Below are 25,077 nucleotides of genomic sequence, written 5' to 3' on the forward strand. Positions count from 1 at the left end.
CTTACAAAAATAGATGACAAGAAAAAAATACATTATAAAGCACTAATTGTTCTGCAGTTATGGGACCTCTTAGCCAGCTGTACAAACTTGGCAACTGAATCAATAACTTGAGAGTTGTTGTTTCCTAACAGGAAAATGATCCTAGTCTCATCATCAAGTCCTTGTTGTTTAGAAAAGAGTAAGGTGATAAACTGCCCAAGAATAATAGCATAGAACAAACAACAGAAAAACACGTGTAGGATGGTTTCAGTGCAGCCAGAATTACAGGGACATGGTCTTTTAGCGTAGGGCCTTTGTGAAAGTCTTCCTTGAAGAAAAGCAGAGGGGAGAGCATTAAATCTTGTTAGCATAAATGCTTGCCGCAGTTGGGGGTAAAAAAGGAAGCAATGGATCCATAGCTTAGCAATAATAAAATCAAAATATTTTAAAGCCTTTTTTTTTCCTATTTAGTTGCTGGATTTTGAGGGGTCTCTCCCCCAACCCCTTGTTCTCCTCCCCTTTTTTGGGGGAGGGGTTTATTATAGGAGGATTGATAGCTGGGTATCAGCCGTGCATCTATGTTAGCACTTTGCAGAGGGGCCGAAGGAGGTTTAGTGAAGAGTCCCCTCCCTTTCTATAGCACAATCACACTGAAGCACTCGGATTTCTTTCTGCTTTCTTGAACTTTACTTAATAAAGCACTGATGAGAAAGCAGTATTTATTCCTTCGCCTCCTTGTGCTGTGCTTTGGAGAGCTCTGGGGGAAATGGGTCAGAGGATGAGCTGCTGCTTATGTGCATCCCAACCCATTCCAAAGGTTCAGTTGTCCTCATGCAGTTTGAGCGTTCTTGGAGGAGAGCCAACCCTATTGCAAAGGAGTCAGAAACACTAAAAAAAAGATACCGAGGGGGGGGGGGGATTAGGATTAGGAGGTCCCTATCCCAAAGTAACCTAGCCTCATCTCCGGAGGCAAATTGGCCATGAAGTCCGCTGGGAAAAATCCTGGTGGTTTGGTGAATGAATGATGAGAGCCTGCTTGGTGTAGTGGTTGACGACAACAGTTTCTTGCCTGGAGAGCTAATTTCCTACTCCTCCTCCACATGTAACCAGCTGAGTTGACTTTGGGCTATTCCCAGGGCCATTCCATACAGCGTTAATGTTGCTGAAGTGCTACCATTGTGTAATGCTATTTATTTTTCGTTATTCATGATGTCGTGCACAATCTGCAACACTCCTGCAATACTCCCACAAAAATCGCTTCATTGTAGCGCTTTTCGGGAAATCCACAATCCACAAAAGTGGATTCCCCCTAAAAAACCGCTAGACTCTTGAGAACAACCTGCAACACATCCGAAAAAGACATGCGAGTTCTCAGTATAGTGGTAGCAAGCATGTACCTCCCTAAGCTCTCACACCCGAGCGTTTGGTGTCGCGATCACCATTTCCCCCCCCCCATCTTAAACCGACAAAAGCAACTAATAAGCGATGCTTCTTTGGCAGAAATCCCTCCACAAGCAATTGTCTGTAAAGTTCCCAAGCACAATAGAGCCCCCTGTTTGACACTGCCCGTAATTTCTGCAAGAAATTGCACTGGTTGGGGGGTCACTTGAAGAGTGTGTAAACGATTAAACGCCAGCTCCTACTCCAGCGAAAAAGGTCTTTCTGATACATCGAATGAACAGATATGCGTTGCTACTGGTGTTTTGGGGTTTTTAAAAAACAGTTTTTAAAGGGAAGCATGAACACAACAGGCTGTTCTGTTTGATTGACAGCCAGGGGCGGGAGGACGTGTGGAAAAATATTGCCTCCTTTGTTGCGATTTCTGTGAGACTGGAAACTTGTGCATTACAAGAACAGAGCTAGCGGGAGAGCCTTTATTCCGATAGAACTGGCTGTGTGCGTTACCGAGACCTGCCACTTTTGATTGCAGCATTTTTCAATAGCACTCAGGTTTAGCGACATTGCCTGTTGTGCGGAATGGCTCCCAATTCTCTCAGAGTTCTCTCAACCCCACCTGCCTCATAGGTGCAGTTGCCATCTATATGCTACATGTTCAAATATTGATAGAGTTCAAAGGACCTCAATCAATAGATTTACTAGAGGCAGGCATTTTTCTTCCCAGTGCAACATGCAAGTCTTTTAGCTGTAGTAAGGGCACCGAGGGTCTATTTTCATTGACCATCAGAAATGTTCAATTTTGATGATTTTATGCCTTCACATTTGGCTGCTACTGTTTTAATCGATTCTATTAATTCTGTGGCTTTTATTAGGATTTTCCCCTCAGAGGTGATTTTTACGGCTCTAATCTGCTTCCAAACTATGCCTCTGTTTGTGTTGCATATTTTATAAGATATGGGGAACTACGTTGGGAACTTGTGAGCATAAAAGACTTTAACTAATAAATAAATACAATGCCACAAGTTGGTGGCAGCTGAAGCAGGTTGCTGGCTCAGACCCAGCCACACTGCAGTCTGCAGTGGAATAGATTTTGGAAGGGGAAAGGGGGGGGGGAAGTATTATTGGATCCTGGTTTGAATCCCAACTCTGTCAAGAAAGTTTGCCGAATATCCTCTAGTCATGCAGGGTTGTGCTCTTTGGCTCGGCTGCCTCGAGAAGTGCAAATCCCTAACTCTGAGCCTCAAGCCCACTCTGCAGGGTTGCTATGAGGATAAAACAGAGCAAACGGGCGTACGGCACTGTCATGACTTGGAGGCGATGGCTGCCCAAACTGCGGCTCGCCAGACATCCATCGCCTACACCAGGGGTAGTCAAACTGCGGCCCTCCAGAAGTCCATGGACTACAATTCCCAGGAGCCCCTGCCAGCATTCGCTGGCAGGGTCTCCTGGGAATTGTAGTCCATGGACATCTGGAGGGCCGCAGTTTGACTACCCCTGGACTACAGTAACCCCTGGACTACAGTAACCAGCATGGTGTCGGCACGTGCTCATGGTCATTGTAGTCCACGAAGAGCCGGTTCGGCCACCCCCTGCAGTCTGGACCCCATGGACACTAAATGAAGCGCCACTTGAGAGCGACCTTTTGTAAGCGGCTTTGGCCGTCCCCCGCCGCGGAATCCGGAGGCAAAGCGCGGGCGAAGCGTCCCCCCCTCAGCCGCGGTGCCCGCATGGTCACTTGGGGCTGCGCCGACACGCGTCGAGAGGAAACCGGCGGCGGTGGTGCTCATCCTGCAGAGGCGCGGGACGGGTCGGCGCCTCCTTCCCAGGCGGTTCCACGAGGAGGAGGCGGCGGCGGCGGAGCGCGAGGCGCGGCCTGAGGCGGAGGACGGCGGTTGGGTTTAGGCGGGAAAAGGAGGCGGCGGCGGCGGCGGCGGCCCTCCCTCGCGCCTGCGCGCCTGAGGGGAGGCGACGCCGCCGAGGAAAGGCGGAGAAGGAGGAGGAGGAGAAAGGAGGAGGAGGCCTGCCCTGCCCTGCCTGTCCTGCCTGGCGTGGCCGATCAAGGTGGCCGGCGGGATCCCCCAGCCCCCGAGGGGTAGGCCCCGTTAGGCCGCCAAAGGCCCCCGCGGCTGGCCCGGCGGTGGCCCCTCCGCCCGCCCCTCTCCCAGCCTCCCGGCGGGGGCGGGGGTCTCCCGGACCGCAGTTCCTCTCCCGCCCGGGGGATCCGCTCCCCTGTTTTAGAGTGGGGGGGGGTCCCTGTGGCGTCGCGCCCCCTCAGCGCCATCCCCGCCCGCCCGGCCCGAGCCCTATGGAAGGGCGGCGGCATCATCGTAACAATATGAATTAATACATAAATACTCCCCCCCTCCTCTCCCCTGCTGGGGGCCAGGGGGGGTCCGGCAGCCCCACTGGCAGGGCAGAGCGCGCCTTCCCGGGCCCCTCGGAGCCATTCTCGGCAGGGAGACGCCGCGGTTTTGCGCCGGGAAAGGATCGCTGAAGGGCATCATCCAGACTGCGATCCCCTCCTGGGCTGACTTTGCGAGAAGATTCCCCGAAAAGGTCCCTGTACCTCTTAGCACAAACACAGTGACCTTGCCTTGGGAGTGCTGGCTCCGGTTTGGGAAATGCCTGCAGTCTTGGGGGTTTGGAGCCAGGAGTGGGTGGGATTCGGGGCGGGGAGGGGCCTCAGTGGAGGACAATGCTGGGGAGCCCACCTACCTAGGCAGCCCTTTCCTCCAGGGGAACTGAGCTCTGCAGTCTGGAGATGGGCTGGAATTCCAGGGGATCCCCAGGCCCCACCTGGAGGCCGGCATCCCTCATTCCCCCTCCCAAGCAGCCCTTTCCTCCAGGGGAACTGATCTCTCAGGTCTGGAGATGGGCTGGAATTCCAGGGGACCCCCAGGCCCCACCTGGAGGCTGGCATCCCCAAGTCCCCCCTCCCAAGCAGCCCTTTCCTCCAGGGGAACTGAGCTCTGCAGTCTGGAGAGGAGCTGGAATTCCAGGGGATCCCCAGGCCCCACCTGGAGGCTGGCATCCCCAGTCCCCCTCCCAAGCAGCCCTTTCCTCCTGGGGAACTGAGCTCTGCAGTCTGGAGATGAGCTGGAATTCCAGGGGATCCCTGGTCCCACCTGGAGGCCGGCATCCCTCATTCCCCCTCCCAAGCAGCCCTTTCCTCCTGGGGAACTGAGCTCTGCAGTCTGGAGATGAGCTGGAATTCCAGGGGATCCCTGGTCCCACCTGGAGGCCGGCATCCCTCATTCCCCCTCCCAAGCAGCCCTTTCCTCCTGGGGAACTGAGCTCTGCAGTCTGGAGATGAGCTGGAATTCCAGGGGATCCCTGGTCCCACCTGGAGGCCGGCATCCCTCATTCCCCCTCCCAAGCAGCCCTTTCCTCCAGGGGAACTGAGCTCTGCAGTCTGGAGATGGGCTGGAATTCCAGGGGATCCCCAGGCCCCACCTGGAGGCTGGCATCCTTCTGCCCCCCTCCCAAGCAGCCCTTTCCTCCAGGGGAACTGAGCTCTGCCGTCTGGAGAGGAGCTGGAATTCCAGGGGATCCCCAGGCCCCACCTGGAGGCTGGCATCCCCAGTCCCCCTCCCAAGCAGCCCTTTCCTCCTGGGGAACTGAGCTCTGCAGTCTGGAGATGAGCTGGAATTCCAGGGGATCCCTGGTCCCACCTGGAGGCCGGCATCCCTCATTCCCCCTCCCAAGCAGCCCTTTCCTCCTGGGGAACTGAGCTCTGCAGTCTGGAGATGAGCTGGAATTCCAGGGGATCCCTGGTCCCACCTGGAGGCCGGCATCCCTCATTCCCCCTCCCAAGCAGCCCTTTCCTCCTGGGGAACTGAGCTCTGCAGTCTGGAGATGAGCTGGAATTCCAGGGGATCCCTGGTCCCACCTGGAGGCCGGCATCCCTCATTCCCCCTCCCAAGCAGCCCTTTCCTCCAGGGGAACTGAGCTCTGCAGTCTGGAGATGAGCTGGAATTCCAGGGGATCCCCAGGCCCCACCTGGAGGCTGGCATCCCTCCGTCCCCCTCCCAAGCAGCCCTTTCCTCCAGGGGAACTGATCTCTGCAGTCTGGAGATGGGCTGGAATTCCATGGGATCCCCAGGCCCCACCTGGAGGGTGGCATCCCCAAGCCCACCCTCCCCAGCAGCCCTTTCCTCCAGGGGAACTGATCTCTGCAGTCTGGAGAGGAGCCGGAATTCCAGGGGATCCCCAGGCCCCACCAGGAGGCTGGCATCCCTCCGTCCCCCTCCCAAGCAGCCCTTTCCTCCTGGGGAACTGAGCTCTGCAGTCTGGAGATGAGCTGGAATTCCAGGGGATCCCTGGTCCCACCTGGAGGCCGGCATCCCTCATTCCCCCTCCCAAGCAGCCCTTTCCTCCAGGGGAACTGATCTCTGCAGTCTGGAGAGGAGCCGGAATTCCAGGGGATCCCCAGGCCCCACCTGGAGGCTGGCATCCCTCCGTCCCCCTCCCAAGCAGCCCTTTCCTCCTGGGGAACTGAGCTCTGCAGTCTGGAGATGAGCTGGAATTCCAGGGGACCCCCAGGCCCCACCTGGAGGCTGGCATCCCTCCGTCCCCCTCCCAAGCAGCCCTTTCCTCCTGGGGAACTGAGCTCTGCAGTCTGGAGATGAGCTGGAATTCCAGGGGATCCCCAGGCCCCACCTGGAGGCTGGCATCCCCAGTCCCCCTCCCAAGCAGCCCTTTCCTCCTGGGGAACTGAGCTCTGCAGTCTGGAGATGAGCTGGAATTCCAGGGGACCCCCAGGTCCCACCTGGAGGCTGGCATCCCTCCGTCCCCCTCCCAAGCAGCCCTTTCCTCCTGGGGAACTGAGCTCTGCAGTCTGGAGATGAGCTGGAATTCCAGGGGACCCCCAGGCCCCACCTGGAGGCTGGCATCCCTCCGTCCCCCTCCCAAGCAGCCCTTTCCTCCTGGGGAACTGAGCTCTGCAGTCTGGAGATGAGCTGGAATTCCAGGGGACCCCCAGGCCCCACCTGGAGGCTGGCATCCCTCCGTCCCCCTCCCAAGCAGCCCTTTCCTCCTGGGGAACTGAGCTCTGTAGTCTGGAGATGAGCTGGAATTCCAGGGGATCCCCAGGCCCCACCTGGAGGCTGGCATCCCTCAGTCCCCCTCCCAAGCAGCCCTTTCCTCCAGGGGAACTGAGCTCTGTAGTCTGGAGATGGGCTGGAATTCCAGGGGATCCCCAGGCCCCACCTGGAGGCTGGCATCCCTCCGTCCCCCTCCCAAGCAGCCCTTTCCTCCAGGGGAACTGAGCTCTGTAGTCTGGAGATGGGCTGGAATTACAGGGGATCCCCAGGCCCCACCTGGAGGCTGGCATCCCTCAGTCCCCCTCCCAAGCTGCCCTTTCCTCCAGGGGAACTGAGCTCTGCAGTCTGGAGAGGAGCTGGAATTCCAGGGGACCCCCAGGCCCCACCTGGAGGCTGGCATCCCCAGTCCCCCTCCCAAACAGCCCTTTCCTCCAGGGGAACTGAGCTCTGCAGTCTGGAGAGGAGCTGGAATTCCAGGGGACCCCCAGGCCCCACCTGGAGGCTGGCATCCCCAGTCCCCCTCCCAAACAGCCCTTTCCTCCAGGGGAACTGAGCTCTGCAGTCTGGAGAGGAGCTGGAATTCCAGGGGACCCCCAGGCCCCACCTGGAGGCTGGCATCCCTCCGTCCCCCTCCCAAACAGCCCTTTCCTCCAGGGGAACTGAGCTCTGCAGTCTGGAGAGGAGCTGGAATTCCAGGGGACCCCCAGGCCCCACCTGGAGGCTGGCATCCCCAGTCCCCCTCCCAAACAGCCCTTTCCTCCAGGGGAACTGAGCTCTGCAGTCTGGAGAGGAGCTGGAATTCCAGGGGACCCCCAGGCCCCACCTGGAGGCTGGCATCCCTCCGTCCCCCTCCCAAACAGCCCTTTCCTCCAGGGGAACTGAGCTCTGCAGTCTGGAGAGGAGCTGGAATTCCAGGGGACCCCCAGGCCCCACCTGGAGGCTGGCATCCCCAGTCCCCCTCCCAAACAGCCCTTTCCTCCAGGGGAACTGAGCTCTGCAGTCTGGAGAGGAGCTGGAATTCCAGGGGACCCCCAGGCCCCACCTGGAGGCTGGCATCCCTCCGTCCCCCTCCCAAACAGCCCTTTCCTCCAGGGGAACTGAGCTCTGCAGTCTGGAGAGGAGCTGGAATTCCAGGGGACCCCCAGGCCCCACCTGGAGGCTGGCATCCCCAGTCCCCCTCCCAAACAGCCCTTTCCTCCAGGGGAACTGAGCTCTGCAGTCTGGAGAGGAGCTGGAATTCCAGGGGACCCCCAGGCCCCACCTGGAGGCTGGCATCCCTCCGTCCCCCTCCCAAACAGCCCTTTCCTCCAGGGGAACTGAGCTCTGCAGTCTGGAGAGGAGCTGGAATTCCAGGGGACCCCCAGGCCCCACCTGGAGGCTGGCATCCCCAGTCCCCCTCCCAAACAGCCCTTTCCTCCAGGGGAACTGAGCTCTGTAGTCTGGAGATGAGCTGGAATTCCAGGGATCCCCAGGCCCCACCTGGAGGCTGGCATCTCCAGTCCCCCTCCCAAACAGCCCTTTCCTCCAGGGGAACTGAGCTCTGTAGTCTGGAGATGAGCTGGAATTCCAGGGATCCCCAGGCCCCACCTGGAGGCTGGCATCCCCAGTCCCCCTCCCAAACAGCCCTTTCCTCCAGGGGAACTGAGCTCTGTAGTCTGGAGATGAGCTGGAATTCCAGGGATCCCCAGGCCCCACCTGGAGGCTGGCATCCCCAGTCCCCCTCCCAAACAGCCCTTTCCTCCAGGGGAACTGAGCTCTGCAGTCTGGAGAGGAGCTGGAATTCCAGGGGACCCCCAGGCCCCACCTGGAGGCTGGCATCCCCAGTCCCCCTCCCAAACAGCCCTTTCCTCCAGGGGAACTGAGCTCTGTAGTCTGGAGATGAGCTGGAATTCCAGGGATCCCCAGGCCCCACCTGGAGGCTGGCATCCCCAGTCCCCCTCCCAAACAGCCCTTTCCTCCAGGGGAACTGAGCTCTGCAGTCTGGAGAGGAGCTGGAATTCCAGGGGACCCCCAGGCCCCACCTGGAGGCTGGCATCCCCAGTCCCCCTCCCAAACAGCCCTTTCCTCCAGGGGAACTGAGCTCTGTAGTCTGGAGATGAGCTGGAATTCCAGGGATCCCCAGGCCCCACCTGGAGGCTGGCATCCCCAGTCCCCCTCCCAAACAGCCCTTTCCTCCAGGGGAACTGATCTCTGCAGTCTGGAGAGGAGCTGGAATTCCAGGGGACCCCCAGGCTCCACCTGGAGGCTGGCATCCCCAGTCCCCCTCCCAAACAGCCCTTTCCTCCAGGGGAACTGAGCTCTGTAGTCTGGAGATGAGCTGGAATTCCAGGGATCCCCAGGCCCCACCTGGAGGCTGGCATCCCCAGTCCCCCTCCCAAGCAGCCCTTTCCTCCAGGGGAACTGAGCTCTGCAGTCTGGAGAGGAGCTGGAATTCCAGGGGACCCCCAGGCCCCACCTGGAGGCTGGCATCCCCAGTCCCCCTCCCAAACAGCCCTTTCCTCCAGGGGAACTGAGCTCTGTAGTCTGGAGATGAGCTGGAATTCCAGGGATCCCCAGGCCCCACCTGGAGGCTGGCATCCCCAGTCCCCCTCCCAAACAGCCCTTTCCTCCAGGGGAACTGATCTCTGCAGTCTGGAGAGGAGCTGGAATTCCAGGGGACCCCCAGGCCCCACCTGGAGGCTGGCATCCCCAGTCCCCCTCCCAAACAGCCCTTTCCTCCAGGGGAACTGAGCTCTGTAGTCTGGAGATGAGCTGGAATTCCAGGGATCCCCAGGCCCCACCTGGAGGCTGGCATCCCCAGTCCCCCTCCCAAACAGCCCTTTCCTCCAGGGGAACTGAGCTCTGTAGTCTGGAGATGAGCTGGAATTCCAGGGATCCCCAGGCCCCACCTGGAGGCTGGCATCCCCAGTCCCCCTCCCAAACAGCCCTTTCCTCCAGGGGAACTGATCTCTGCAGTCTGGAGAGGAGCTGCAATTCCAGGGGATCCCCAGGCCCCACCTGGAGGCTGGCATCCCTCAGCCCCCCTCCCAAGCAGCCCTTTCCTCCAGGAGAACTGATCTCTGTAGTCTGGAGATGAGCTGGAATTCCAGGGGATCCCCAGGCCCCACCTGGAGGCTGGCATCCCTCCGTCCCCCTCCCCAGCAGCCCTTTCCTCCAGGGGAACTGAGCTCTGCAGTCTGGAGATGAGCTGGAATTCCAGGGGATCCCCAGGCCCCACCTGGAGGCTGGCATCCCCAAGCCCACCCTCCCCAGCAGCCCTTTCCTCCAGGAGAACTGAGCTCTGTAGTCTGGAGATGAGCTGGAATTCCAGGGGATCCCCAGGCCCCACCTGGAGGCTGGCATCCCTCCGTGGCCCTCCCAAGCAGCCCTTTCCTCCAGGGGAACTGAGCTCTGTCACCTGGAGATGGGCTGGAATTCCAGGGGATCCCCAGGCCCCACCTGGAATCTGGCATCCCCAAGCCCACACTCCCAAGCAGCCCTTTCCTCCAGGGGAACTGAGATCTGTAGTCTGAAGAGGAGCTGGAATTCCAGGGGATCCCCAGGCCCCACCTGGAGGCTGGCATCCCTCCACCCCCTCCCAAGCAGAAGAAGAAGAAGAAGAGTTGGTTCTTATATGCCGCTTTTCCCTACCCGAAGGAGGCTCAAAGCGGCTTACAGTCGCCTTCCCATTCCTCCCCCCACAACAGACACCCTGTGGGGTGGGTGAGGCTGAGAGAGCACTGATATCACTGCCCGGTCAGAACAGTTTTATCAGTGCCGTGGCGAGCCCAAGGTCACCCAGCTGGTTGCATGTGGGGGAGCGCAGAATCGAACCTGGCATGCCAGATTACAAGTCCGCACTCCTAACCACTACACCAAACTGGCCCTTCCCTCCAGGGGAACTGAGCTCTGTCACCTGGAGAGGAGCTGTAATTCCAGGGGATCCCCAGGCCCCACCTGGAGGCTGGCATCCCTCCGTCCCCCTCCCAAGCAGCCCTTTCCTCCAGGGGAACTGAGCTCTGCAGTCTGGAGAGGAGCTGTCATTCCAGGGGATGCCCAGGCCCCACCTGGAGGCTGGCATCCCTCCGTCCCCTCCCAAGCAGCCCTTTCCTCCAGGGGAACTGAGCTCTGCAGTCTGGAGAGGAGCTGGAATTCCAGGGGATCCCCAGGCCCCACCTGGAGGCTGGCATCCCTCCGTCCCCCTCCCAAGCAGCCCTTTCCTCCAGGGGAACTGATCTCTGCAGTCTGGAGAGGAGCTGTCATTCCAGGGGATGCCCAGGCCCCACCTGGAGGCTGGCATCCCTCCGTCCCCCTCCCAAGCAGCCCTTTCCTCCAGGGGAACTGATCTCTGCAGTCTGGAGAGGAGCTGTCATTCCAGGGGATGCCCAGGCCCCACCTGGAGGCTGGCATCCCTCAGTCCCCCTCCCAAGCAGCCCTTTCCTCCAGGGGAACTGATCTCTGCAGTCTGGAGAGGAGCTGTCATTCCAGGGGATCCCCAGGCCCCACCTGGAGGCTGGCATCCCTCCGTCCCCCTCCCAAGCAGCCCTTTCCTCCAGGGGAACTGAGCTCTGCAGTCTGGAGAGGAGCTGGAATTCCAGGGGATCCCCAGGCCCCACCTGGAGGCTGGCATCCCTCCGTCCCCCTCCCAAGCAGCCCTTTCCTCCAGGGGAACTGAGCTCTGCAGTCTGGAGAGGAGCTGGAATTCCAGGGGATCCCCAGGCCCCACCTGGAGGCTGGCATCCCTCCGTCCCCCTCCCAAGCAGCCCTTTCCTCCAGGGGAACTGAGCTCTGTCACCTGGAGAGGAGCTGTAATTCCAGGGGATCCCCAGGCCCCACCTGGAGGCTGGCATCCCTCCGTCCCCCTCCCAAGCAGCCCTTTCCTCCAGGGGAACTGAGCTCTGCAGTCTGGAGAGGAGCTGTCATTCCAGGGGATGCCCAGGCCCCACCTGGAGGCTGGCATCCCTCCGTCCCCCTCCCAAGCAGCCCTTTCCTCCAGGGGAACTGATCTCTGCAGTCTGGAGAGGAGCTGTCATTCCAGGGGATCCCCAGGCCCCACCTGGAGGCTGGCATCCCTCCGTCCCCCTCCCAAGCAGCCCTTTCCTCCAGGGGAACTGAGCTCTGCAGTCTGGAGAGGAGCTGGAATTCCAGGGGATCCCCAGGCCCCACCTGGAGGCTGGCATCCCTCCGTCCCCCTCCCAAGCAGCCCTTTCCTCCAGGGGAACTGAGCTCTGCAGTCTGGAGAGGAGCTGGAATTCCAGGGGATCCCCAGGCCCCACCTGGAGGCTGGCATCCCTCCGTCCCCCTCCCAAGCAGCCCTTTCCTCCAGGGGAACTGAGCTCTGCAGTCTGGAGAGGAGCTGGAATTCCAGGGGATCCCCAGGCCCCACCTGGAGGCTGGCATCCCTCCGTCCCCCTCCCAAGCAGCCCTTTCCTCCAGGGGAACTGAGCTCTGTCACCTGGAGAGGAGCTGTAATTCCAGGGGATCCCCAGGCCCCACCTGGAGGCTGGCATCCCTCCGTCCCCCTCCCAAGCAGCCCTTTCCTCCAGGGGAACTGAGCTCTGTCACCTGGAGATGGGCTGCAATTCCAGGGGATCCCCAGGCCCCACCTGGAATCTGGCATCCCCAAGCCCACCCTCCCAAGCAGCCCTTTCCTCCAGGGGAACTGAGCTCTGCAGTCTGGAGAGGAGCTGGAATTCCAGGGGATCCCCAGGCCCCACCTGGAGGCTGGCATCCCTCCGTCACCCTCCCAAGCAGCCCTTTCCTCCAGGGGAACTGAGCTCTGCCGTCTGGAGAGGAGCTGGAATTCCAGGGGATCCCCAGGCCCCACCTGGAGGCTGGCATCCCCAAGCCCACCCTCCCAAGCAGCCCTTTCCTCCAGGGGAACTGAGCTCTGCAGTCTGGAGAGGAGCTGGAATTCCAGGGGATCCCCAGGCCCCACCTGGAGGCTGGCATCCCTCCGTCACGCTCCCAAGCAGCCCTTTCCTCCAGGGGAACTGAGCTCTGCCGTCTGGAGAGGAGCTGGAATTCCAGGGGATCCCCAGGCCCCACCTGGAGGCTGGCATCCCTCCGTCCCCCGCCCAAGCAGCCCTTTCCTCCAGGGGAACTGAGCTCTGCAGTCTGGAGAGGAGCTGGAATTCCAGGGGATCCCCAGGCCCCACCTGGAGGCTGGCATCCCTCCGTCCCCCTCCCAAGCAGCCCTTTCCTCCAGGGGAACTGAGCTCTGCAGTCTGGAGAGGAGCTGGAATTCCAGGGGATCCCCAGGCCCCACCTGGAGGCTGGCATCCCCAGTCCCCCTCCCAAACAGCCCTTTCCTCCAGGGGAACTGAGCTCTGTAGTCTGGAGATGAGCTGGAATTCCAGGGATCCCCAGGCCCCACCTGGAGGCTGGCATCCCCAGTCCCCCTCCCAAACAGCCCTTTCCTCCAGGGGAACTGAGCTCTGTAGTCTGGAGATGAGCTGGAATTCCAGGGATCCCCAGGCCCCACCTGGAGGCTGGCATCCCCAGTCCCCCTCCCAAACAGCCCTTTCCTCCAGGGGAACTGAGCTCTGTAGTCTGGAGATGAGCTGGAATTCCAGGGATCCCCAGGCCCCACCTGGAGGCTGGCATCCCCAGTCCCCCTCCCAAACAGCCCTTTCCTCCAGGGGAACTGAGCTCTGCAGTCTGGAGAGGAGCTGGAATTCCAGGGGATCCCCAGGCCCCACCTGGAATCTGGCATCCCCAAGCCCACCCTCCCAAGCAGCCCTTTCCTCCAGGGGAACTGAGCTCTGTAGTCTGAAGAGGAGCTGGAATTCCAGGGGATCCCCAGGCCCCACCTGGAGGCTGGCATCCCTCCACCCCCTCCCAAGCAGAAGAAGAAGAAGAAGAGTTGGTTCTTATATGCCGCTTTTCCCTACCCGAAGGAGGCTCAAAGCGGCTTACAGTCGCCTTCCCATTCCTCCCCCCACAACAGACACCCTGTGGGGTGGGTGAGGCTGAGAGAGCACTGATATCACTGCCCGGTCAGAACAGTTTTATCAGTGCCGTGGCGAGCCCAAGGTCACCCAGCTGGTTGCATGTGGGGGAGCGCAGAATCGAACCTGGCATGCCAGATTACAAGTCCGCACTCCTAACCACTACACCAAACTGGCCCTTCCCTCCAGGGGAACTGAGCTCTGTCACCTGGAGAGGAGCTGTAATTCCAGGGGATCCCCAGGCCCCACCTGGAGGCTGGCATCCCTCCGTCCCCCTCCCAAGCAGCCCTTTCCTCCAGGGGAACTGAGCTCTGCAGTCTGGAGATGGGCTGCAATTCCAGGGGATGCCCAGGCCCCACCTGGAGGCTGGCATCCCTCCGTCCCCTCCCAAGCAGCCCTTTCCTCCAGGGGAACTGAGCTCTGCAGTCTGGAGAGGAGCTGGAATTCCAGGGGATCCCCAGGCCCCACCTGGAGGCTGGCATCCCTCCGTCACGCTCCCAAGCAGCCCTTTCCTCCAGGGGAACTGAGCTCTGCCGTCTGGAGAGGAGCTGGAATTCCAGGGGATCCCCAGGCCCCACCTGGAGGCTGGCATCCCTCCGTCCCCCTCCCAAGCAGCCCTTTCCTCCAGGGGAACTGAGCTCTGCAGTCTGGAGAGGAGCTGGAATTCCAGGGGATCCCCAGGCCCCACCTGGAGGCTGGCATCCCCAGTCCCCCTCCCAAACAGCCCTTTCCTCCAGGGGAACTGAGCTCTGTAGTCTGGAGATGAGCTGGAATTCCAGGGATCCCCAGGCCCCACCTGGAGGCTGGCATCCCCAGTCCCCCTCCCAAACAGCCCTTTCCTCCAGGGGAACTGAGCTCTGTAGTCTGGAGAGGAGCTGGAATTCCAGGGGATCCCCAGGCCCCACCTGGAGGCTGGCATCCCTCCGTCCCCCTCCCAAGTAGCCCTTTTCTCCAGGGGACCTGATCTCTGCAGTCTGGAGATGGGCTGGAATTCCAGGGGATCCCCAGGCCCCACCTGGAGGCTGGCATCCCCAAGTCCCCCCTCCCAAGCAGGCCTTTCCTCCAGGGGAACTGAGCTCTGCAGTCTGGAGAGGAGCTGGAATTCCAGGGGATCCCCAGGCCCAACCTGGAGGCTGGCATCCCCAAGCCCATCCTCCCAAGCAGCCCTTTCCTCCAGGGGAACTGAGCTCTGCAGTCTGGAGATGAGCTGGAATTCCAGGGGATCTCCAGGCCCCACCTGGAGGCTGGCATCCCTCAGTCCCCCTCCCAAGCCGCCCTTTCCTCCAGGGGAACTGATCTGTTTTTTCTGGAGAGGAGCTGGAATTCCAGGGGATCCCAAGGCCCCACCTGGAGGCTGGCATCCCCAAGTCCCCCCTCCCAAGCAGCCCTTTCCTCCAGGGGAACTGACCTCTGCAGTCTGGAGAGGAGCTGGAATTCCAGGGGATCCCCAGGCCCCACCTGGAGGCTGGCATCCCCTAGCCCACCCTCCCAAGCAGCCCTTTCTTCCAGGGGAACTGAGCTCTGCAGTCTGGAGAGGAGCTGGAATTCCAGGGGACCCCCAGGCCCCACCTGGAGGCTGGCATCCCCAAGCCCACCCTCCCCAGCAGCCCTTTCCTCCAGGGGAACTGATCTCTGCAGTCTGGAGAGGAGCTGGAATTCCAGGGGATCCCCAGGCCCCACCTGGAGGCTGGCATCCCCAAGCCCACCCTCCCCAGCAGCCCTTTCCTCCAGGGGAACTGATCTCTGCAGTCTGGAGAGGAGCTGGAATTCCAGGGGATCTCCAGGCCCCACCTGGAGGCTGGCATCCCCAAGCCCACCCTCCGAAGCAGCCCTTTCCTGCAGGGGAACTGAGCTCTGCAGTCTGGAGAGGAGCTGGAATTCCAGGGGACCCCCAGGCCCCACCTGGAGGCTGGCATCCCCAAGTCCCCCCTCCCAAGCAGCCCTTTCCTCCAGGGGAACTGAGCTCTGCAGTCTGGAGAGGAGCTGGAATTCCAGGGGACCCCCAGGCCCCACCTGGAGGCTGGCATCCCCAAGCCCACCCTCCCCAGCAGCCCTTTCCTCCAGGGGAACTGAGCTCTGCAGTCTGGAGAGGAGCTGGAATTCCAGGGGATCTCCAGGCCCCACCTGGAGGCTGGCATCCCCAAGCCCACCCTCCGAAGCAGCCCTTTCCTCCAGGGGAACTGAGCTCTGCAGTCTGGAGATGAGCTGGAATTCCAGGGGATCTCCAGGCCCCACCTGGAGGCTGGCACCCCCAAGCCCACCCTCCCCAGCAGCCCTTTCCTCCAGGGGAACTGATCTCTGCAGTCTGGAGAGGAGCTGGAATTCCAGGGGACTCCCAGGCCCCACCTGGAGGCTGCCATCCCCAAGAACGAGCTCCCGGAGGAGATCAGGGCCCTGACGGTGCTTAAACAGTTCCACAGGACCTGTAAAAAGGAGCTCTTCCGCCAGGCATTTGGCTGAGACCAGACATAATCAACAGCGACCGAAGGGCCCCTGCCCCCCCCCCGTCCCCCCTCAGAATTCCACCAATAAGCCCTGGACCTGTTTGTACTGTTACATTGTTGTATTGTTATATTGTACTGTTACACTGTTATCTGGTTACAACGATTAGTTATTATAAGGTTATTCACATGTTTTTATAGACCGTTTCATGTATTGTTCCTTGTTATGTAAACCGCCCTGAGCCTCCGGGGAGGGCGGTATATAAGTATGATAAATAAATAAATAAGTCCCCCCTCCCAAGCAGCCCTTTCCTCCACGGGAACTGAGCTCTGTAGTCTGGAGGTGAGCTGGAATTCCAGGGGACTCCCAGGCCCCACCTGGAGGCTGGCATCCCCAAGCCCACCGTCACAAGCAGCTCTTTTCTCCTGGGGAAGTGATCTCTTCAGCTCCGCCATTCTCGTGCTTCTTGACCTGTCAGCCACATTTGATGTGATTGACCACGAGTTATTGGTACACCGCCTCGCCGGAGCTGGAATAAGGGGGACTGTGCTTCAATGGCTGATCTCCTTTCTCCAGAACCGGATGCAGAGGGTTGCGATAGGGGAGAATATGTCGAGCCCTTGCGAGCTCCCTTGTGGGGTTCTGCAGGGGGCGATACTGTCCCCCACACTTTTTAACTTCTATATGTGCCCTCTAGCCCAGCTGGTCCGGGCCACCAATATGCGGATGACACCCAGCTCTATTTCCTAATGGATGGTTGGCCAGACTCCACCCCGGATACATTTGCCAGCTGTTTGGAAGCGGTAGCTGGATGGCTCAGACAGAGTCGCCTGAAACGCAACCCCTCCAAGACAAAGGTCCTGTGGCTGGGCAGAAGAGGGCAGGACCAGGAAGCACGCCTCCCATGCCTGAACAGGGTGCAATTAACACCTGCACCAGTTGCCAGGAATTTGGGGGTGATATTTAATGCCTCCCTCTCTGTGGAGATTCAGGTCACCAATGTGGCTCGGACGACATTTTTCCATCTTCGCCAAGCCCGGCTACTAGCGCCCTACCTGTCCTCGGAACACCTGGCCACAGTGATCCATGCAACGGTCACTTCCAGATTAAACTTCTGTAACTCGCTCTACGCGGGCCTTCCCTTGTCTTTGACTCGGAAGTTACAGCTGGTCCAAAATACGGCTGCCAGGGTCCTCACTAGAACACCTTTGAGGGCCCACATTCAGCTGGTGCTTTGTCATCTGCACTGGTTACCTGTCTGTTTCTGAATCAGATTCAAGGTATTGGTATTGACCTTTAAGGGTATACACGGCCTGGGTCCCATCTATCTGCGGGACTGCTTGGTTGCTTATGTCCCCCGCAGGGCACTCCGCTCTGCGGGTATGAATTTACTGGTTGTCCCGGGCCCACAGGATGTTCGCCTGGCCTCGACCCGGGCCAGGGTCTTTTCAGTCCTGGCCCCAACCTGATGGAATGAGCTCCCAGAAGAGCTAAGGGCCCTGCGGGATCTACCAGCTTTCCGCAGGGCCTGCAAGACGGAGCTCTTCCGCCAGGCATATGGTTGAGGCCAGGGCAGCTCTCCCATTAATCCATCAGAGGATCCCCTCCAATATTGAGATCTCTAACATCGAGATCATTGTTAGATCTATTGCATTGGCGCCACCCTCTTCTGAATATTATGCTCCCCACCAGGCTGAACTTGGGAATCCGGGTAGATACAATCAGAATTGTGACCACCGCCGCTTATATGTGACTTGTTGTTGATGAAAATTGGAGTTTTCATGGGGATTTTATTATGTTTTAACTGTTTATGTTGTAAACTGCCCTGAGACCTATTTGGAGAAGGGTGGTCTAAAAATGTAATAATAATAATAATAATAATAATAATAATAATAATAATGATAATAATAATATGTAGGGCTTTTTCACCCTGCCTGAACATCTGTATTTCTCCTGATCTGCCCTCCACTCCTCATTGTTCTTTTTAGTATTGATTGGTACATATCACTGAACCCAAAGTGGTTTTTATGACCATTCAGACCTCGCTCTGAGGCAACCCCAGATACGCCATTTGTCCTCTCTGAGCTTGTCTTGTTTGTCCTCCCATCTGAGACAACTGCAGTCCACCTTTGGGGTCCCCTCACAGTTAGAGAACTGCATAATAGTATACAGGTGTTGCAGGTTGAGAACTGCTTGCCTAATACCACTCTGGATGTTGATAGCACAGAGGGGATTTAAATCCAGACCTTTCTGATTAGTAGCTCAGTTGCCATAGATACTATACTATATCTGCATGCTCATTTATTTCTTTCATCATCTCAAACATATCCTTAATAGAGGCTCTAGACACAGACAGTGTAAAAAAACAACACTTAAAAGTTAAAAATAAACAAGAGCACTCTATGAGACCATAGGGGAAAACATTACAGCAGTATCCTTGCAAATAACCCAGGTTTTTATACCCACTGTTATATGATCCAGCCAAAACTAAGCACTTTTAAGTACTATTGACTCTTATAGGTGAGAGTTCAGTGCCATTTGCTTAATTTTTTCTATTGAATCAAATATATATACTCCAGTGCTTTTCCTGTTTACTTGTAACTTCAGTTCTGTGGAATTTATTCCTCAGTAAGTATATTCGGGGAATTTGATCAGAATTTATCCTTCATATACAGGACTGGGGTTTCATAGTTGCTATCCCATTTACACTTACAGGTAGGACCTGTTGGAGACAAACCTGTACAGACTTCTCCAGATTATCAAATTGCAAACTGTCCTCTAAACTCTTCAGCATTGGCCAGCGGTGGACTGACTATCCTGTAGTCATTCTTCCTCCCTTTTTTGAAGACTGGGATAATGTTTGTCCTCCAAGCTTGTGACCCATCTCCCATCCTCAAAGAGATCTTGAAGATGATGCACAAAGGCTCTGCAAGCTCTCTACAACGTTCTTTGAGCATTCCTGGGTGCAAAGCATCTGGCTTGAGGGTTTTGTACTCATCCAGTGCAACCAGCTGCCTCTCAGCATCCTTTCTGCCCGTGTCAACCCTCAGCCTTGGCTACTCCCATCTCTAGATGGGCCTGTTCTCTTCTTCCTGGAAAGAACTCAGCAAAATAGGCACTGAAGTAGTTTAAAGTAGAAGGTTAAAGCACCACATTCTCCTGCAGTTAACCAAGTGGAGTGTGAACTAGCAGAGCGTGGGGTCCCAGATCTAGCAACCTGTCAAAAGAACCAGGAGTATTTCAAGGATTGTGCTCCCCATCATGTCTCTGCCTCAACAAAAAGTCAGGGTGGTGAAGGCAGTATCAGAAAATGGGTTGATTTTGTTTTGGCAGCTGCAGACCTGTGCATGCTAAGGAGTAAACCCGTTGGATTCTGCATTGAGTAGGAATCTCTGCTGGTTGTATAGGATTATACTGCATTAAAATTTAACTATGATTGGATCCTGCCTATTTATCATGGCATTTCAACTTTCATGACATAAGCAAATACAGCAATTAGTAGAGCATGCACTGTCAGTTTTAAAGATACTGGGAACTATTCTTAATTCAATATGATTATTTGACTGAACTGTAAACATATGCACAGTGGTCACAGTTGAGTACAGTTAAGCAAAAGCAATCCACTTTTGAAGAACATTGTAATATGCACAGATTATTTTTTCCCAAGAACAAGTCTTTGAAACATTTTGTGAATAATCATTTGGTGAATAATTAGGACAAATGATGGCTCACACCAGGAGCTGGAATTTTGGGTTAATTTTCCCAGTTTAAAATAGTTGAACACCCTATTGCAAACCATTAATTCCATCTGAAGCATTTTTTGAAATAAATCCCATTAAATCTGGTTACTACGTAATTCCAGAGCTTGGATTCATTTCTTTTTCTAAATGTAACATCTTATTGAACACATTTATAACTCTAGCCCACAACCCACTAGTCCAATTGGGTAGGAGCCAATCCTTTTTGCCACAACTGATTTCCATGAGACTGAATTAATTTAATCCAAGCACTTCATATTCATGGGCACGTGTGGCAGGCTGTTAAAATCATATGGGGCCATTTGTGCTGCTCTCAGACCTTTTAGTATTAGACAACAAGCTAAGTGCTTGTACAGCTGGGGGGAGGGGTGGTGGTTTAGAATGGGAACAGTTAGACATGGAAAGTTATAATTCCTGTAGCCCCTAGAAGTGCCAGCCTCCAAGGGGGGACTGGAATTCTTTTGGAATTATGACTGGTCTCCAGACTCAGATCAGATCCCCTGGAGAAAATGGCAGCTGTGGAGTACTTACTCTGTGGTATTATATCCCGCTGAAGTTTGGCCACCTCTGTTCTAGGGCATCCAGCTCTCTCTGCTTGCTGCCACACAGCTACTAAATTATTATTAACCATTGGAATAATTCCAGAGGGACACCTGTGTTATAAGCTTTGTGTGGACTAGTGCAGCCATTCTCAACAGGGGTGGCTCTGGATCATTTGAAGGGGGCCATGGACTGAAAATATGAGAAGGGGAACCCTAAGGGTTTATGGGGGGGCATTGATAACAACAGATGAAATGCCCTTTTTGTCATGTATGAGGTCTTAAATTGTTAGAAACTTTGACCTTTATCAAGTGAAAGAAAAAATATATTATGTAATTCATCCCTTTGTATGTGCTTGAATTAATGTATTCACGAAAAAAATTCACATGGTTCTTTTGGTTGAATATTCTAGAACTCTGTCTCGTGTGTGTATATAAGACAAGAGTATAGTTATCTCACTCTTAGCTTAGGCCTTTTTCTGCTGCCCAGCTGCCAGCCTACTTGAGGGGACCTTGGAACCTGAGAAGAGCTCCTAAAAGGGCCTTGGCCAGAAAAAAAAGTTGAGAATAGCTGGACTAGAGCCCCCTCATTGCCCCCCCCATTGCCTGTGCCATCTTTTAGCCCATCTCTCGCTACCTTGACTCTTAGGTATTTTTCTCTCCCACTCAGCACTGTTCTGTATTTCACTGCCAAAAGTACAGTACCATATAAAATAATTTTGAAAACTCAAGCGCCTGGACTTAGGTGTTTAAATGAGTAAGATAATTCTCTGAAGCACTCTGAAACGCTCTGAATGCTAGGTATTCTTTATTTACTCTAATACTGTCAGGGAGTGGTTTTGTATCTGCCTTTTCTGCCCCTTCTGAGTGGCTTAAGCCAGGCTACTTTATCAGTACAGCAGTAAAAGACTCAGTGATGTGCTTAAAAATCTCTCTGGAGCTTTGGGACAACTTACTAGGAGTATTTTTTTCCTGGAGATTAATACATTTATTTAATTTTATTCTACATTTACTACGGTAATGGATATTAGATTTTCTTTCCCCATGTGCCCACTATTGCACATCTGTCAAGTAGTACAGTTTTGAAATCTGGAGTGTTTGAAGTTAAGTGTTTAAACCCTTATTTTGGCACTTAGAAAGTGCTCTGATTTTCAGAGGTGATGAATTAATCGTTAAGGGCTTATGTTTTATCCAAATATAGTTACTTTCCAGCATCCGCGTTAAGAGTATGTCAGTTTATTCTCTAGGCTCACCAGGGCGTTTTAACAGCCTCTTGGAAAAACGTTTGATGACGGCTGTTTGCAGATAATAGGTATCCGTTTCCTACTCAGAGTTCTGGCAAAATCTGCACTTATTCACAACAACAATAGGATGGATTGTTCAGATTCATTTTTTTTACCCAGCACTCTACTGCTCTGTGTGCTTTTAAAAATAGTCTGAAGGTTGTTATATGCTTTAAAAACGAGCCTCCGTTATGTTTACCCATTGCCACTAATCTCCTGTTCATTTCTTTTTAGATGGCCAAGTGTGAACCCTGTGAACGAAGCTATGACAATATGGTCAAAAAGCTTGAGGACCTGAATAAAGACTTAGAAAAGCTCCTAGAAGACATAGAAAAACTATCAGGTAGCTTTATGCCTTCAGAAAATCCATATTCTTGCTAGTAGCACTGGTTCTGACCCAGAATGAAATATCTGAGTGGAGAGTTGATTTTGATAACACCTCTGCCTTACAATGCTTAAGCCGGTGTGTCTGGCATGGGTGCTCATTAACTTCTTGGGACCACTAGGCCTGCACATCCCGTACAATTAAAAGCTGAGTCAAGGCTATTGTTCCAGGATAATCTGGAATGGTTGTAAACGTCTCGTGCAAATAAAACCATAGGTTTCTGCTGGGTGTGGATTTTGCTGGATGTCAACAGCTATTTTATACGAGTGCTGTCTATAAGAACACAACTTTGTGAGTGCTCTCTACTACTTTCAAAGAAGCATTCACCTATTAGTACACTGGTTTATTAGGAAAAAGAAAACCCTAATGTATCTTTTAAGAGATGTTGCTGTCATTTTGAGTGCTTATGAGTTTGTCTTCTGTAGTTTGACCCTAAGAATCAAGTTATGAAGTATATTACTGAAAAGAGTTTTGGTTCTACTTTGCTCTTTCATTGGGCTCTGGTTTTACCTAAACTCCTTGTGGAGTGGATTGTATTGATGCAATGGAAGTCAAATGCTGATAAAGCCAACTTGATAATTAAACAAAGTCTCTAAACTTAATCAAGTTTTTGTTGTGAGGTACTAGCTGCCAGAATTTTCTTTGTGCGGTTACTGATTAGTCTTACTGAATCTTTCCACTAATAAGTACATACCTATAAACTTTTTCTGTCTTTTTTTCTCCAGATTACTGGCTAAATGTTTTAAACTATACCTCATTCATTGTTTATCTGAAAAAATGATCATTACATCACTGAATTTTCTCGAAATACAGTTCCTAAGCTCTCTTAGGGAGCATGGAGGAATATCAAGATGTTTGAGGGGTGAGGAGATAGCACAGAAGTCAGGGACAGAGAACGTCTTGTGCAAATGAAACTTTTGTCTCACCCAGCAACAATGGCATTGAAAGCCACTGACAGAGGATCCTCAATTCTCCATACTGAATATTCCCTGTGTGTGTTGTGGGGGGGGGGGGGGGTTACTGTCCATCTGTACTATCATCCTTTTCTGATTTGGAAGGAGTTATTACTTTGTCTAAATGGTGTATTTCAGTGTGTCATTTTAGGAAGTATTGATCATAGCTTTTTATATTCCTATTCTGTTGGTGTTGGTTGAGTCTGTAGTTCACAGATAGTAGCACTCAGCCTCAGGATTTCTCTTGTGTGCATTCCTCTTTGCAAAATCTTTGCACCTGGAACAAATGACTGATGCTGGATCAGGGGACTTTAGAGGAAGAAGAGCTGTTTTTTTCTTCTTCTTTTTTTTACCCCGCTTCTTACTACCTGGAATCTCAAAGCAGTTTATAATTGCCTATCATTCCTTTCCCCACAACAAATACCCTAGGAGGTAGGTGAGGCTGAGAGAGCTCTGAGAGAACTGCGGTTGGCCCAAGGTCAACCTAGGTGTAGCTGGCTGCATGTGGAAGAATGGGAAATCAAATCCAGTTCTTCAGATTAGAGGCTGCTGCTCTTAGCCACTATACTAAGCTGGCTCTCAGAACAGAGAATAAACTTAAAGCAGGCCTGTATTAAAAACATTTAAGAAACAATTAATGTAGTGCTGTTTCCCTCCTTCGTATTAAGAAGATGCACTCTTAAATAAACCTGAGTAGTCTGCGGTAAAATACAGTTTGATGAACAAAGAGCTATTTAATTTTAACATGGGGGTGAAGTTTTCCTGTTTTCTAACTACTGGAAAGTATGCATAGGATAAACTCTTCATAACTTCCTCCACAGCTACAAGGAATAGAAATGGGTCCTTGGTTTACCTTGGAATTCGCATTATTAGGGCCATATTTTCTCCTGCATAGGTAGACTGTCTGCATTAATCGTTTATATATTATATAGAATCATAGAGTCATAGAGTTGGAAGGGGCCATACAGGCCATCTAGTCCAACCCCCTGTATATATAACTTACTATCTTGTTGATTCGTTATTATATTTAAAATTGCCCTTAAACTTTATTTCCTCTCTTTCTTGTGACAGTTTCTTTTGTATTTGTACATAACTATCATAAAATGGATTATGCAAAGGAGATATTAATTAAAATGCCAACTAGTGCTTGCTCAGAGGTTTACTAGGCTATAAATGAAAAAAATAGTGATACATTTAAAATAATCACATTCGTTTAATATAATCACATTAGTTAGTGCAGGCAATCTGATGGGAAAGTCAGATAATATTAGCATGCTTGTAATGATATGCTTTGCACATGCAATCTCCTGTTTTTGTGCCCTGGCATTCCATGTCTGCGTTAAGAGCTGTTTGAGACAGCCTATGATGGAAGTTGGGCTGTCATAGTTACATCTTCATAGGTAAAACAAATAAATGCTGAAGCAAATCTGTCCTTAGGAGTCAATAACTGTTGAGAAACTGGGACAGGTACGCTAGGCTAGTACTTACTGCAGTGCAGTTATTTATGGGCAGTGATTTTAATCTCACTTAAGAGTGTATCATATTTGAAAGGACTCTGTCTTAAATGAGAACTCGCAATGGTTTAGTCTTGTTAGCAGCTTTACCCTTTCTTCTCATGCCTGTAGTTGTCTCCTCCTCCATCCCACGGAGTTACTGAAAGTGTCTTTTGGGTTGTCCCAGTGCAGGCTACCTGGATGGCTTATGATATGGTGGTGATGCGCTCTAACCCAGACTTGGCCAGCTCAATGAGACGGCTTGAAGATGCCTTTCTCACCTGTAAGGAGGAAATGGAGAGAAATTGGCAAGAAATGCTGAAGGAAACTAAAGGTGTTGAACAAAAAGAATAAGTAGCATTTAAGCACTCTGGTGGAAGGACAAGCCTTGGAAGCCTTTATCTGAATAAACTACTTCTTTCAGTATTTCTAAATGCCTTGGAAAGTACATTTGATGTGTCTCTGTATCAAATTTCCTGTGGGATTTGGGGGGGATACCTGTTTCTTCATTTGTTCCTTCATATGTAAGGATAATGTTTATTTTCAGTGATGGTAGTGTTGTGCATTGGTTTGCCTATAGTTGTGTCAGCAAATGGATGTTTGAATTCACTTGATAAATCTCAGTAATCAAATATTTAGATTGTAATAGTTTTAAGCCACTTTGCCTAACTCAGTAGTGGCCAGCTTATTGGGGAAAGCATGTGTGTGTACCATAAATCCACAGTATGAGACAATGCTGCTCCAGCATTTCCCAACATATAATCACCCTGATTGCAGCCAAATGTTGAAATCCAATTTGGTGGTTCAGCGTGAAGTGCCACATGTGTTTTAATGTGACTAACAGCTGGTGGGAGTTGACTTGAGAGAGACAATAGC

General features: G+C 53.8%; 1 protein-coding gene across 3 annotated transcripts; it reads left to right on the plus strand.

Annotated features, from left to right (window-relative positions):
• The first annotated feature begins 3,257 nt into the window (after positions 1–3,257).
• Positions 3,258–24,627, plus strand: SYCE3 (synaptonemal complex central element protein 3). Of its 3 annotated transcripts, none has more exons than XM_077346352.1 (3): positions 3,258–3,469; positions 21,605–21,713; positions 24,389–24,627. In XM_077346352.1, the coding sequence occupies exons 2-3, from the start codon at positions 21,605–21,607 to the stop codon at positions 24,553–24,555; spliced, it is 276 nt and encodes a 91-aa protein (XP_077202467.1). In that variant the 5' UTR covers positions 3,258–3,469; the 3' UTR covers positions 24,556–24,627. The 3 variants fall into 3 exon arrangements, with proteins under 3 accessions (XP_077202467.1, XP_077202465.1, XP_077202466.1); XM_077346350.1 differs by having other exon boundaries at positions 3,301–3,438; XM_077346351.1 differs by lacking the exon at positions 3,258–3,469 and adding an exon at positions 3,744–3,933.
• Positions 24,628–25,077: the final 450 nt, after the last annotated feature.

This window comes from Paroedura picta, chromosome 7, assembly GCF_049243985.1.
Source record: "Paroedura picta isolate Pp20150507F chromosome 7, Ppicta_v3.0, whole genome shotgun sequence".
Classification (NCBI taxonomy): Eukaryota; Metazoa; Chordata; class Lepidosauria; order Squamata; family Gekkonidae; genus Paroedura; species Paroedura picta.

What these genes read in the sequence shown, in the direction of transcription:
- SYCE3 (XM_077346352.1), top strand. Translation starts at nt 21,605, where the DNA reads ATGGCCAAGTGTGAACCCTGTGAACGAAGCTATGACAATATGGTCAAA. An exon ending in AGACATAGAAAAACTATCAG is followed by an intron (nt 21,714 to 24,388) that starts GTAGCTTTATGC and finishes GGGTTGTCCCAG; the next exon opens with TGCAGGCTACCTGGATGGCT.